Raw genomic sequence first — 15,347 nt, forward strand, 5'->3', positions numbered from 1 at the left:
CTAAATAACCCTTAGGCCTCATCTCAAAAAGTTTGTAAAATAATATTTTTACTATAGAGGGTAAGAAAAGAGGATTTCTTGATCCCAGATTCATTCTTGATACGCCTAATTTCCTTTTCGGTAACTTACTTGACCAATGGCAAATTTACAATTGTGTTACATACTGGATAACATGGATATTTTATAGTACCTATTACTGGTATTTGATTTCAAATGCAATATGACCAAATCATGAAGACACAATCACATGGATCCGTTGGTATGTTTGTGGCCTGCTCTCCAGACAAGAATGATACAGACTTCGAGGGGCTTCCCCAGTACACCCTTGTCTTCTATAGCAAAAGAATCCAAATTTCAGATTAGTAAGACGTGACATTTTTAAAAATTTCTAACAGATTTTCTTGCAGTTAGTACTGTCCACATTCTTATTCCTGGCCATTGAAAAATAAGCAGAGGCCATTGTGTGGGTTTCTTAAAAAATGGTCCTTCTTACCTAGATTCTTCATTCCACATTTGGTTCTTTTCTTCCTACTTCTCACCTTGCAAGGAGATCCAAACCTAGTATTAAAAGATCTATTGTGACGATGAGGACGAAAGCCAGTCTAAGGAAGACACTGCAGCAAAGTCACAATGTGGTCTCTTTAAGTGTCTGTACTAGACCTAGATTTATTTGTACTTCCAAACCTCCCACTGATTATTGGTTTAAAAAAAGAAAGAAAGAAAGAAAGAAAGAAAGAAAAGACACAACCCATAATTTCTCTCCTTGTCTTGACTACTGTGATGCTCAGCAGTAAGATTTATTCCTGATTTCAATATTTCATTTGTCTAATTTCATTGTCTAATATTTAGGCTCCTGACTATTAATCTACCTCTTTAATTTTTACTTTTTCTTGGCTCTCATCATTTTCTTGGTTGTTTTAATGTCTGTCTTTTGGAGAGTTAAAATTCCTTTTAGAAATCAGCAAGGCAAAATAATACAAGAAGTTGAAATTTCACACAAAAATAAGTCCATAGGAAGAAATTTTAACTATAAAAAGCAACTGGTGAATACAAAGTACAGGCAGTATCTCCTCTTCGCAAAATCACCTCCACCATCATACACACATACATACATACTATCTTAGCTGAAAAAAATCAAGCTGCCTTTGAAATTTTGTCCTCTAAAATTATAAGTAATTATACACTTTATATATAGTTAACAGTTCGAATTAACTGAACCTCCCATATGTGTCTCTAAATTGGGAACAAAACTATCCCCTATCTCAGAAAGCAGAACTCTTGTTACTAGCCCATAAAGTCATATTTCTAAGTACTACTGAGAATCATTAATAAGTATTATCTATAAATAGCTGTCACTAGATAGAGTAATCCTGCCAAAGATCCAGTCCTTCAGAGAATACACAAATGTCTTAGCTTCTTCTTGAAATATAATTTTAAAACTTCTAAGGTCAAGCTCTACAAAGCAAAGAAATCAGTGAATTCAATAAGCTCATCATGTTCATAGCTTTAAAAATCTAACAATAGGAAGTTATATTGCTTCTAAAAATTGATAAAAACAGTGATAATTTAAAAAGAAGAACTCAAATTATAACTATTTACAAATGATATGATTCTATACCTAGAAGAACCAAAATATTCCACGAAATCTCCTAGAACCAATAAATGAATTCAGCAAAGTAGCTGGATATAAAATCGACACCCTTGGGGTTGGGGTTGTGGCTCAGTGGTAGAGCACTTGCCTAGCATGTGTGAGGCACTGGGTTCAATCCTCAGCACCACATAAACATAAATAAATAAAATAAAGCAGTAGAGTGCTCGCCTAACACGGGCAGGACCCAGGTTCGATCTTCAGCACCACATAAAAATAAAGGCATTGTGTTGTATCCATCTACACCTAAAAAATATATATATATATATATATATATATATATATATATATATATATATATATATATAATTTTTTTAAAAAAGATATTGTGCCATCTACAACTAAAAGTATTTTTAAAAAATAAACAAACACCCATAAATCAAAGGCATTTCTGTACATCAGTGACAAATCCTATACATCAGTGACAAATCCTCTGAAAGGGAAACTAGGAAAACCACCCCATTTACAATAGCATCAAAAAATAAAATACTTAGGAATAAACTTAATGAAAGAGGTGAAAGACCTCTATAATGAAAACTACAACACGCTAAAGAAAGAAATTAAAGACCTTAAAAGATGGAAAGATATACTTTGTTCTTGGAGAGGCAGAATTAATATTGTCAAAATGACCATACCACCAAAAGCACTATACAGATTCAATGCAATCCCAATCAAAATCCCAGTGACATTCCTCATAGAAACAGAAAAAGCAATCATGAAATTCATATGGAAAAATAAGAGACCCAGAATAGCCTAAGCAGTCCTTAGCAAGAAGAGTGAAGCTGGTGGCATTACTATTCCATACCTTAAACTATACTACAGAGCAATAGTAACAAAAACAGCACGGTACTGGCACCAAAACAGACCTGTAGACCAATGCTACAGGATAGAGGACACAGAGACTAACCCACATAATTACAGTTATCTTTAATATTAGACAAAGGCACCAAAAACATACATTGGAGAAAAGATAGCCTCTTCAACAAATGGTGCTGGGAAAACTGGAAAACCACATATAACAAAATGAAATTAAACCTCTATTTCTCACTCTGCACAAAACTCAACTCAAAGTGGATCAAAGACCTAGGAATTAGACCTGAGATCTTGCACTTATTGGAAGAAAAAGTAGGCCCAATCTCCATCATGTCGCATTTGGCCCCAACTTCCTTAATAAGACTCCTGTAGTGCAAGAATTAAAACCAAGAATCCATAAATGGGATGGATCCAAACTAAAAAGCTTCTTCTCAGCAAAACAATCAATCAGTGAGGTGAACAGAGAGCCTAGAGAATGCGAGCAAATCTTTACCACAAGCACATCAGATAGAGTACTAATCTCTAGGATACATAAAGCACTCAAAAACCTTAACACCAAAACACAAATAACCCAATCAATAAATGGGCCAAGGAACTGAACAGACACTTCTCAGAAGAGGATATACAATCAACCAACAAACCTATGAAAAAATGTTCGAGAATTAGAGAAATTAGAGAAATGCAAATCAAAACTACTCTAAGATTTCATCTCACTCCAGTCAGATGGCAGGCATCAAGAATACAAACAACTATAAGTGTTGGCGAGGATGTGGGGGGAAAAGACACAATCATACATTGCTGGTGGGACTGCAAATGGGTGCAGCCAATCTGGAAAGCAGTATGGAGATTCCTTGGAAAACTTGGAATGGAACCACCATTTGACCCAGCTATCCCTCTCCTCGGACTATACCCAAAGGACTTAAAAACAGCATGCTACAGGGACACAGCCATATAGCACAAGTCACCATAGCTAAATTATGGAACCAACCTCTAGATGCCCTTCAGTAGATGAATGGATAGGGAAACTTTCGTATATATATACATGATGGAACATTACTCAGCATTAAAAGAGAATAAAATCATGGCATTTGCAGGTAAATGGATGAAGCTGGAGAATATAATGCTAAGCGAAGCAAGCCAATCCCCCAAAACCAAAGGCCGAATGTTTTCTTTGATATGAGGATGCTGACTCATAATAGCTATGGGTGTGGGGAACATGGGAGGAATGGAGGAACATTAGATGGAGAAAAGGGGAGGGAGAGAAAGGGAGGGGGAAAGAGGATAGGAATGATAGTGGAATGAGTTAGACATAATTACCCTAAGTACATGTATAAAGACATGAGTAGTGTGAAAATATTTTGTGCAATCAGTGACTTGAAAAATTGTGCTCTATATGTGTAATATGAAATGAATTGCATCCTGCCATCATGTATAACAGATTAGAATAATTTAATTAAAAAATTGATGAAAACAAGTCCTACTGGCTCACTAAACCCTAGAGGAAAAAATATATCATTTTAAAAATAAGACATCTATTTTTTTAAAACTTACTGTATGTATGAATTTAAAAACAATCTGCTTCCCATAACATGGTAGCTGTTTCCTTATTTTGGATTTTTTTTTTTTTTTTTTTTAGTGGTGCTGGGGATTGAACGCAGAGCCTTGTGAATGCAAGGCAAGCACTCTACCAACTGAGCTATATCCCCAGCCCTGTTGCCTATTGTATTAAATCTTTGATAAACACTTATCTGAGAAGAATTCAATTTGTTAAAGATAAAAGAAAAGTTAATCATTAAGTCGTATGCCTTTTTCATAAAGTCTTTCAAATTTACTTTTTCCCTCTAGTATTACTGTGTTTTGAAATCCAGCTCTTATTATATCCTCCATGAAATACCTTAAAAACCTGCTATTTTTTTCTGCCCCCAAATTTCTTCCTACTCAAATCTACTGTATATGACAATATGGAGTTGCTTCTAGCAACTTCAACTTTCTGAATATCAACCTCAAAAAAGGATAAAAATCCAAGTTTCTGACTTAACAAAATTCCAAATTATCACTACCAATATACAAAATAGTCTCGGATATTATGTTGAAACTAAGAAGGAAGCACAAAAGAATACAGAACATACAATTACATTTATGTGAAGCTTAAGAACAAACAAAACTAACTGAACATGATAGAAGTCAGAATAGTGATTACCCTGGAAAGGGTGGCAGAAATGTTCTGTATCTTGATCTACCTGGTGCACAAACGTGTATAAATGCATCCTGATGTATACTTTAGGTCTGTGCATTTTTTCCCCATTCTAATATATTATATATCTCAATAAAAATATAGGAAAATACACTAGAAGAAACCAGTAATACTTTTTTAAAAGAAATTCAGTTAATAATATTTGACCTTGACCTTAGGGAGAATAAGAACTCCCAAGTACAAAAGGAGTAGAAGAAATCAACGGAAAAAACTGATCAATATTTTCAACAAAGATAATACTTAGAATCAATATATGCCCATGTGTCTGTATTGCACAAAGAAAGTCTACAAAAAGGATCAGCAAACTAAGAACTTGTGGCCTATTTTTGAATGATCCTATAGCAAAGAAGGATTTTTACATTTTTAAAACATTGTAAACACCTATGTATACACAAAAACACACACACAAAACATTCCATGGAGCAAAATATTTACTATCTGGCCCATTAAAGAAATGTTTCCTAATGCTATTCCAGAAGAAAACAAAGGAAACTGATGGTGTTTCATCACTTATGAAAGTAAAACAGAGGAGTAAACATGCAAGCAGGAACAATATTTCTCAATCTGTACCCCAATACTACATCAGATACATTTTTCTGAACCTAGTTTTATCTATTCCAATGTGTGATGTACCTAAAATTATTCAAAAAACAATAAATAATTAATAAAAAATTAATATCCACACACAGATGGAGAGTGAGGTTGGGATGAATCTGATAGAATTCTAAATGTATATTTTATATCCTTTCACCTTGTGGTACACAAAAGGTCTATATATAAATATTCATTAGCTGTATCATCTGTAATTGAGAAAATTGAGGTTCAGAGACACACTATTACTTTTTTCATAGTTACATAGCTAGCAATTGAGAACTGATTTTTTTTATTCACAGGTTTGAGTATAAACTCATACACATTCCACTTTAAGGACCAGGTTGAAGATATAAAAAATAATTGTATTGTACTAATATGATTAGATTTTTTCCCCATTATTCTTTTTAATAACATTTAAATAGTTTTTTTTTTTGGGGGGGGGGAGGGCGGGATGGTGGTGGTGGCGCTGGAGATTGAACCCAAGCCTTCACTGGGCTATACCCTAGTTCCTGAACAGTTACTAACTTTTAAGAGATTACTTTAAAAAATATATCCTGACCAGGGATGGTGGCACACACCTGTAATCCCAGTAGCTCAGGAAGCTGACGCAGGAGGATTATGAGTTCAAAGCCAGTCTCAGCAACTTAGTAAGGCCTTAAGCAACTTAGAAAACCCTGTCTCAAAATAAAAAATAGAAAAGGGCTGGGCATGTTGCTCAGTGGTTAAGTACTTCTGGTTTCAATCCCTGGTACCAAAAAAAAGAAAGAAGGAAGGAAGGAAGGGGGGAAGGAGGGAGGGAGTGAGAGGAGAGGAGAGGAGAGGAGAGGAAAGGAAAGGAAAGGAAAGGAAAGGAAAGGAAGTGTGTGTGTGTGTATATATATATATGTATGTATGTATATATGTATATGTATGTATATATATCCTGAACTTCACAATACACTTGAATTTCTGCTTCAAAGTAAATAAAGGTTTAGACAATTTTTTTTATTTTAAAATTTTACTCGGCTTATGTAAAAAATAACCTGAAGGAAAAATGTGAATAATTAACCTCAAAAAATTTTTAAAGTGAACCTGGTATTTAGCTTTTTAAAACAATTTCATGACAATAAAATCTTCCATAATAATAATGCATCATAAGTATAATGTGCATTTATTTTGTTTTCAAAAGCAATCTAATCCATTAAATAAATCTTTGGAATATTAATTTTCAGTGTTTTTATAAACACAGGAAAAATATTTCTTTACAATACTGGGAATCAAATCCAGGACCTTGTACATCTATGCAAAGGCTCTACCATTAACCTACATCCCCATCCCTAATATGAGTTCTTAAAGACCCAGTATCTTCTTAGGTAAATAGAGACAAAACAAATCGAAAAGAATACATTCTAAATGCAAGAAATCCATCAAAATCCTTTACTGACTTTCTTTTTTTAAAATATATTTTCAATATCTTTATTTTTATTTATTTATATGTGGTGCTGAGGATCGAACCTAGGGCTTCACACATGGTAGGCAAGCACTCTACCTCTGGGCCATGACCCCAGCACCTTTACTGACTTTCTACTTGACAGAATTATCAAATCTCATGTGTTTCATTCAGAAATAAAAATAACTGAAAAAAAAATTCTACCCAGACAGTACTTATAGGATCATGCAAACATTGTAATGTAACCAAATATTCCCAATTTAGTTCCATGGAGCTCTGACATAGGTATCAAAAGTCAAAGTAGACAGTAGAATGGTGATTACAGAGGCTGGGAGTTGGAGAAATGGAGAGATGATCGTCAATCTCATTGAAATTGAAGAAATATGGGTGTGTGTGGGGGGGTATGTATTATGTTTCAGTTCTATTGCACAGCATGGTAAATACAGTTAATAATATTAAGCGTTTCAAATTGCTACAAGAGTAAGTTTCAAATGTCCTTCCCACAAAAATTGTTAAGTATTTGAGGTGATGGAATGTGTGATTTAGTTTGACTTCATTATTCTACATTACATTCACAAATCATATCACTTTGTATCATATAAATTTAAACAGTTATAAACTATCAAGTTATAGTAAGAGAAATAAATAAATGTAAGCAAGCTACTTTAACCCTTAAAAAATTAGCTACTTTTCTTCCTGCATTGTCAGTTTTACCTTAAATATTATTTCTTCCAGAGGCTAGACAACAGAGTTGCAGTTAATGCTATGCTGTAACAGAAAGAATGTGGCAGAAAAGACTGAAGTCATATCAAGTTGGTTTAATCACAGGAACTACCATCTTTTAGCTATGCAACTTGGACAAATGATTTTCCCTCTCAAAGCTTTGGTTCTGTCACCTAAAAATAAGGATAATAGTAAGGCCTATATACCTCACTATGTTTCTACCATCAAGACATAACAATCTGAAAAACTATTAAGTAAGCAGAATGATATAAAGTCATTATTATTATCAGTTGCACCTAGTTATTTAGTCAAATAGGCTTTTGGGTAAGTCTAGGGTATTTATATCTTAACATAAGATGCTGCCTCTCAAACTGGGGACTTCATACTGCAGGAAGAAAAAAAAGAAAGTAAGTATGAAATTCCAAAAACTTTTGCTTAAAGCTAAGTATAGGAAATTACACCATTTATCAAAAGCCCTAATGTTCCTCATTCCTTGTGGTGAAGGTCGTAGGTAGAAAGTTTGACAGGCACAAAAATCTTACCCTTTTTATTACATTTTATATTTTCCAGGCATTTTACATGTTTTAGATATAGGGAACTCTATTAGTTCAAGACTTAGTCTGATATAAGACAGAATTTTAAAAAGGTAAACTTTGGAGGGTGAAAAAAAAAATCAACAGAGGTTGAACACAACTAATCCAAAAAATTTAAAATCCAAAATCCTGCAAAATCTTAAATTTTTGAGCACTGATATAACACCACAAGTAAAAAACGCACATCTGACTTCATGTGACAGGTCACAGACACACTAAAAATACTGTATAAAATTACCATCACGGTTGGGGTTGTGGCTCAGCAGTAGAGCACTCACCTAGCACGTGTGAGGCCCTGGGTTCAATCCTCAGCACCACATAAAAATAAATAAATAAAATAAAGGTATTGTGTCCAACTACAACTAAAACATAAGTATTTTTTTTAAAAAATTACTATCAGGATATGCATACAGAGTATATATGACACATCAATGAATTCTATGCTTAAGTTTGGGTCCCATCAACAAATATTTCATTAGGTATATGTAAACATTCCAAAATCTGAAAAAATACAAAATCCAAAGTACTTCTTGTCTCAAGCATTTCAAACAAGGGATATCCAACCTGTATTTAAAGAAAAAAAAAAGTGAAAAAAAAAAAACAAAAAACATTTTGATGTTTAAAGACAAAGGGCTGGGGGTCTAATAAAATTTTGTTCAGTAGGAAAGCATTTGCCTACATGCACCAGACCCTTGGCTCAATCTCCAGCACACTGGAAAAAAAACAGTTACCTTCTTCTAGGATCCAGAAACATGTCTGATGAACTGGCCCAGAGAATATGCTAATAACACCATTAGATTTCATCCGTAAATATTTTTTTCAAAACTAAACAAAAAATGCACTTTTATTATTTCATCTATGTACCATTCTCAAAAAGAAAAAAAAATACAGTAACAGAAGAGAAAAGCAGTTACCAGGTTTAAGGGTAGGAACAGCATGGGAGTGGAATGGCATAAGGGAGTTTTGGGGGATGATGAAAGTAATTGTTATGATAGTTTCACCAATATGTATATATGTTAAAAGTCATAGAACTGGGCACCAAAAATGCACAACTAATGGATAATTTATAAAAATAACATGCACATTCCTGAACGTAACAAATGATATTTGTTTGTTTGTGGTGCTAGGGATCAAATTCACATTCTCATGCATGCTAAACAACATGCTCTACTATTGAACTACACCCCAAACCATCCATCATATGATCGATATTTATTTATTTATTTGTTTGTTTGTTTTAGGGGGGGGTTACCAGAGATTGAAGCCACAACCCCAGCCCTATTTTGTATTTTATTTAGAGACAGGGACTCACTGAGTTGCTTAGCGACTCATCGTTGCTGAGGCTAGCTTTGAACTCTCCACCCTCCTGTCTCAGTCTCAAAGCATTGGGATTACAGGTGTGTGCCACTGCACCCAGTGGACAAAATCTTTTTTCTCCTTTTTTTGTTTACTTTTTAAATTTTTTTATTTATTTATTCTAATTTGTTATATATAACAGCAGAATTCATTTTAATTCATAGTACACATAGAGAGCACAATTTTTAATGTCTCTGGTTGTACTCAAAGTAGAGTCACACCATTCTTGTCCTCATACATGTATTTGGGGTAATGGGGTAATGATGTCCATCTCGTTCCACTGTCTTTCCAACCCCCTGCCCCCCACCCTTCTTTTTTCAGACTGCCTTCTTCCACTCAGCATAATTACCTTAAAATTCACATTACTATGTGTAGAAAAACTTAAATATTGCAGCTCCATGCTATACGTAATTAGTTCACATTTGCTACAAATCAATGAATGTTTCATTTTTTAAACCTCTCCTATTTGACTCTATTTTCAGTTCTATTCCATACAAAAATTCAATTCCTTTTATATTCAAGTTATTGGTTCTCTTGTCGCCATCTTTTCTCACAATTGCCTCACCAATACTACTTCTATATATCTCAAGTACAAAAATTTTAAATAATGTCCCAAACAGAACCCACCATCTCTTCTCAATACTTGCTGCTCCTTCTATACTTAACATCTCTAAAAGGGGATCATGATTCTTTCAAGTAATACAGTCCAAAAACCCTGGAGTCATGCTTGACTCCACCTTGTCTTTAAATCCTCACATTAGTCACCAGAACCAGTGGAAAAACATAAAAGGCCTATGTTCAGGTTTTAGGTTCACTTCTCAACATAACTGAATTTCTCTTCCTTCTACCAAACTCATTCTTTGCCAGAAGGTCTCTCCATACATTTAACCAATAGGTAGCCATTTGAATCAGTGCTTCTCAAATTATCTGTGGTGAATTTTTGTAAAATACTATAAAATGACTTTTCGTAGGCAAATGAAAATTTTAAAGACATACAAAAAAAATTAGCACAACTTTTTAATTATTTGATTCAAACTTTTAAAAAATTAATCAAAATGCCACAAATCTTTCTAAATGCTCATTCCCAATTACTATAATTACCTAGTTATGAACCAGTAACAAACAAAAACACTGAACCAGACCATAGCTGGAACCTACCTCTAACTTTTGCTTTCCTTGTTTGCATTAATTTGGTCATTATAATAGATTATTATAAAATGCAGTCTTGACCTGAGCCTTAACCTAAACCCATCTATTTTGCCCAAGAATTGCTATGTCCTTGGTTCAATTTTGCAGTCAAAAGAACTCAAGTCAACCCAAGGTTCTACGTGTTTTCTCTTTTTATATTATATCCCACTCTCCATATTGACTGGCTGATATACAGTTTCTCCTTAATCTTTTGATTACTCATAAGGGTGCCTTTCTCTCCTCTGAAATAATTAGAATCCCATTCTCTTATCAGTTCTGCCTTCTCAACACATGGAAAAGTTTAAAAGTGCAGAAAAGTTCCACAGCTTAAGAAAATTTCAGGGCTACAGGTGTAACTCAGTGATAGAGCACTTGCTGAGCATGCACAAGATCCTGAATTCAATACTCAAAGAAAAAAGAAAATTTCAAAATGTCTTTACACTCTACAGAGTTAGTTCCTCAAAGACACTTTTCAACAACTTTAATCCAGATCAGGGAATAAAATTCAACTAAAATATCATATCAGAATAGCATATACTCACTATGGAATTAAGTCTTCACAAGTGCAGATGATACTAAGTAACATTAAAATTACATATTAATCCATGACTCATCTTGCACAGCAAAGCAATCTTCTACTAATCAGTCATTTCTAATTTTTTTAAAGCAATAATGGAAATAAAACACCAAGCTTAAATGAAATCAATGAATGAATAAACAACCATACTTACGTGTTAGATGAAAGATCCCATCACAGGCACTAATATGAGATAAAAAGGCATTTCCCAGGCCCTGCCCATTGTGAGCTCCTTTCACAAGGCCAGCAATATCTACTACATTTAGAAAGGCAGGAATTTTGCTGAAATACAAAAGATGGTTTCATTATAAAACAGTTCTAAGAGCCTGTTTATCAACCAAATTAATTACCAATACATTTCATAAATTCTTTCCTTGATAGAACAAGGTTTAGAAGGTACTCAATAATGATGATAAATGAATACCCTTCCCACAAAAAAAAAAAAAAAAAAGAAATAACCTTTTAATACATGAGCCTTTCTTACCTAGGAAAATGAGGAATAAAATGAAAGCAGAATAGATTTTCTTATTGTATCATTTGAGATTAATTATTGGTAATTTTACTGAAAGTTCTGTTGGCACATGCACACACACAAACACACACACACACACACACAAAAGCAGTGGAGAATGCTTCAAGAGTATACATAAACAAGGCAAGTTAATCATCAAAAAATGAGCCAACTTACTTGGTGTCAGGTATTAAAAACTTTACATGTATAATTCCATTTTTAAGTTCAAAACAACTCTATAATGTAGGTGCTATGCTACTATTAAACCCACTTTGCAGATAAGGAAATTGTGTCTTAAGGGGAGTTAGGAAATTTATTGTATCATTCAACTAGTAGTGACAAACAGGCTGAGTTTGAATTTAATCACCACATAGGCTATATAGTCAAAAAATAAATGTAATGATGAGAACCAGTTATCAGAATTGTAATGAACTAGTTAATAACAGCAAGAGAATTAGATGTATATACAAAATAACTTTTGCTTTGCCAATTAAAGGCACAGTTAACACAAGGTAGAAACCAACTAGAAAAATCAGTTTGCCATTTAAAAATGGAGATTCAAGCATATGAGCAAATAAAAGTTACTTTCAATGTCCTGTGACAAAGATATATGATATAATGTCAATTTCATTCCCTGATAAACTACAACATAAAATTTCCACAAAAGACAAAACTATTACCTACATGAAAAAGAAATCACTTCAAAATAATTGTCCTATAAAAATTATTACAAATAGTAATCACTTGATAATTGTTACCAGCAAATCCACTGAAAATATAAAAATGTGGTTATCTTTTGAAGTTGGATAATGTGTTTCCCTCTCCAACATCTACTTCCCTTTCTCTTGGTAACTACAATGTAGTCCAGAGCTTTGAAGAAGCTTGCTATATCCCTAATTCTAGAAGCATAAAGTGCAGACCTATTATAAACCATTTAATCTCATTCCTAGACAAAACCAATTATTCTAGGACCTTTGTCTTGCCCTATTTGCCTTACAAGATTTGTGGAGAGGTTTGTCATGAGGAGTTAAAAGAGGTTCTTCAATAGAAGTTCATCAGTCTCCTGAGAATTTCTAGAAGCAATTCTTTCTTTCACTCTTAACACAAGTGAGAGAGTATACAGTCCCAAGAGTTGAGAGACATCTTCTGAACACAGAGAAGGCAACCTTATGATCAAGCTGATGAAGAGAGTAGAGAGGGGAAAGAATTGAAGCCCTTGATGATACCACTGAGCTTTATGTCATACTACCTGTTACTAATTCAATAAATAATATGTTAAGAGCAACCAAACTCATCCTAAATGACAATATTTCTAAGTATGGTTGTTTATTCATTCATTTATTCAATAGGATAAATATAAAGTACAGTAGCATGCATATGGCTGGAAAAGCATTGGATTTTAAGTAAAAAGTTCTAAATTCTATTCCTAGTTGACATTAACTATTAAGCTTGCCTCTAGGCAAATTGTTTGATCTTTCTGGGTTTCAAGTTTCTTTTTATGAGGAAGCTAAACAAGAAGATTTCTAGCTCTGAGATTCTATTTCCTAATAAAAAATTTGTTTCTTAAGACAATGCAGTGGCACATGCCTGTAATTCCAGCACTCCAAAATCTGAAACAGAAGATTGCAAGTTCAAGGCCAGCCTCTGTAACTGAGCAAGAGCCTTTATAAAAACAAAATGGGCTAGGGACATATTTCAGTGCTAAAGTGTCCCTGGGTTCAATCCCCAGTGAAAGAAGTCGGGGGAGGCGGGGAGGAAGGAAGGAAGGAAAGTTTGTTTCTTTATTCTGACTCTTGACTTAGATACAGGATAAAAGTTTAACTTCTAACACAATATCTCAAATTCAAGGATTTCTAATATGTTATACCAATGATCTCATGAACGAGAAAAATAATATTTTAGATTTTATGAAATTCTAAGACTAAAATAATATTTAAAATCTTTTAATTACTTTACTATAATTAGCAGAATACTAAAACATTTATAAATTTTTCTTCAATAGAAAAAGTCTAAATGATACTTCTAAGTAGAATTTTTCTTTTATTTAAAATAAAAAACAAACACACAAAAGATGAGGGTCTGCTAATAACAGAGAAGTTTGGGGTAGGAAGAAGAAATACTATGAATTATTGGTTCTCTTTTTCTTTTGCCTAAGCACAAAGAGGCCAAAAAATTATCTTTTTATTTCCCTGAGGACATTTAATCAATGTTTCTTAGTAAAGGAAAATTTTAAGAAATTAATACCATTGCTGCCTAAAATTTCAACAAATTTTAAGTTCAAGAGCTTTATTGTTGTTGTATTCTCCTCAAGTTACTGAAAACTTTTAGCAATGTTATATGACCAGTCTAGTGGGCTAGGGACACAAGGAGGGAGTCAAGAGGGAAATGAAGGCAGCATAATGTCAACTGAAGCTTGTCCAGGGAAGGTACAAGAACAGCCCGCCAGTAGCCAACACCCAAGGTAAGATGGGTGCCCAATCAGAAAGCAGCCTTGTGGGATCAAGAGAATGATCACATGTGAAAGGATTAGACAAAGATATAAATATATTGAGGAAAATAAGAGCTAGGATTCTCATTGTTAGAGATGATAGGGACAAATATGAATAAGAAGAAAGCTAGAAAGAACCCTATAGTGTAGGACTGGATTAGTGGTGAGCTGTGGTCTTTAATACAAATACAGAAATATGTGGGATGGGTATACTGTATATATAAATACATGTAAGCGAATACACATTTATTTACTAGCTCTGTCCACTGAGAAGAAATAGGAAGAGTAGTGGCAATAAGCACAACTACATCCAGACTCTTTGTTTCCAAATAAGATTCTCTGCTAAAGGAATCAGGGCTCTTTGCAGAAATGGTTAACTCCAAGACTAAGGCAGAGAAAATATGAGTGTGGAACATCTTTTCTGTTGTGGTTGTTTGTTAGTTTGTTTGTTTGTTAGTTTTATAGAACTGCAGATTGATCCCAAGGCCTTGCGTATGATGGGTAAGTGCTCTACCATTAAGATTCAACCAATGAAGATGGAAAGTATTTGGGGAATGGCAGGAAATGTGCCTGTACTGAATGCGTAAAGATTCTTTTTCTTGTCATTATTGCCTAAATAATATTAATTATTTACATAGCATTTACATTATATTAGGCATTGTAAGTAATCTAGAGATATCTAAAATATTTGGGAGGGTGTGAATGTACAAATATATGCCAATGAATTCTACTATTGTGTATAATTATAGTACACCAATAACATTTTAAAACTTTTTTTCCCTTTATGCAGTGCTGGGAATCAAACCCAGGGCCTCATCTCACACTGCTTGGCAACTACTGTACTGTTGAGATATATCCTCAACACCACAAATAAATTTTTTTTTTTTTTTAAAGAAGTCTTGGGCTGGGGATATGGCTCAAGTGGTATCGCGCTTGCCTAGCATGCATGAGGCACTGGGTTCAATTCTCAGTACCTCATAAAAAAAATTTAAAAACAAAGATATTGTGTCCACCTAAAACTAAAAAATAAATTAAAAAAAAAAAAAAAAGAAGTCATGACAGTGTAAGAGTAGTGGACAGAAGGGATTTCTAAAATTTTTGAGACTTAAGTTAAAAAATATTTAAAGAAACCTAAATCCATTTTTTTTAAAAAAAAGTATATAAGAGAATATG

At 33.6% G+C, this 15,347-nt stretch overlaps 1 protein-coding gene and 1 non-coding gene across 3 annotated transcripts in view; one reads left to right on the forward strand and one right to left on the reverse strand.

Annotated features, from left to right (window-relative positions):
• The window catches only part of Ola1 (Obg like ATPase 1), a 147,112-nt gene that overhangs the window by 111,609 nt on the left and 20,156 nt on the right, over positions 1–15,347 (reverse strand). For both annotated transcript variants that reach the window (XM_046447564.2, XM_046447565.2), the window contains one exon: positions 11,330–11,457. In XM_046447564.2, coding sequence (XP_046303520.1) covers positions 11,330–11,457 — 128 coding nt within the window. The remainder of the gene's footprint in view (positions 1–11,329; positions 11,458–15,347) is intronic.
• LOC124094719 (small nucleolar RNA SNORD75) lies at positions 15,226–15,280 on the forward strand. The gene has a single exon (XR_006852311.1). It is a non-coding gene; the product is annotated as a small nucleolar RNA SNORD75 (small nucleolar RNA).

Source organism: Marmota monax, unplaced genomic scaffold (genome assembly GCF_021218885.2).
Source record: "Marmota monax isolate L192 unplaced genomic scaffold, Marmota_monax_Labrador192_F-V1.1 WCK01_AAM20220418_F8-fsc00007, whole genome shotgun sequence".
In the NCBI taxonomy this organism is placed as follows: domain Eukaryota; kingdom Metazoa; phylum Chordata; class Mammalia; order Rodentia; family Sciuridae; genus Marmota; species Marmota monax.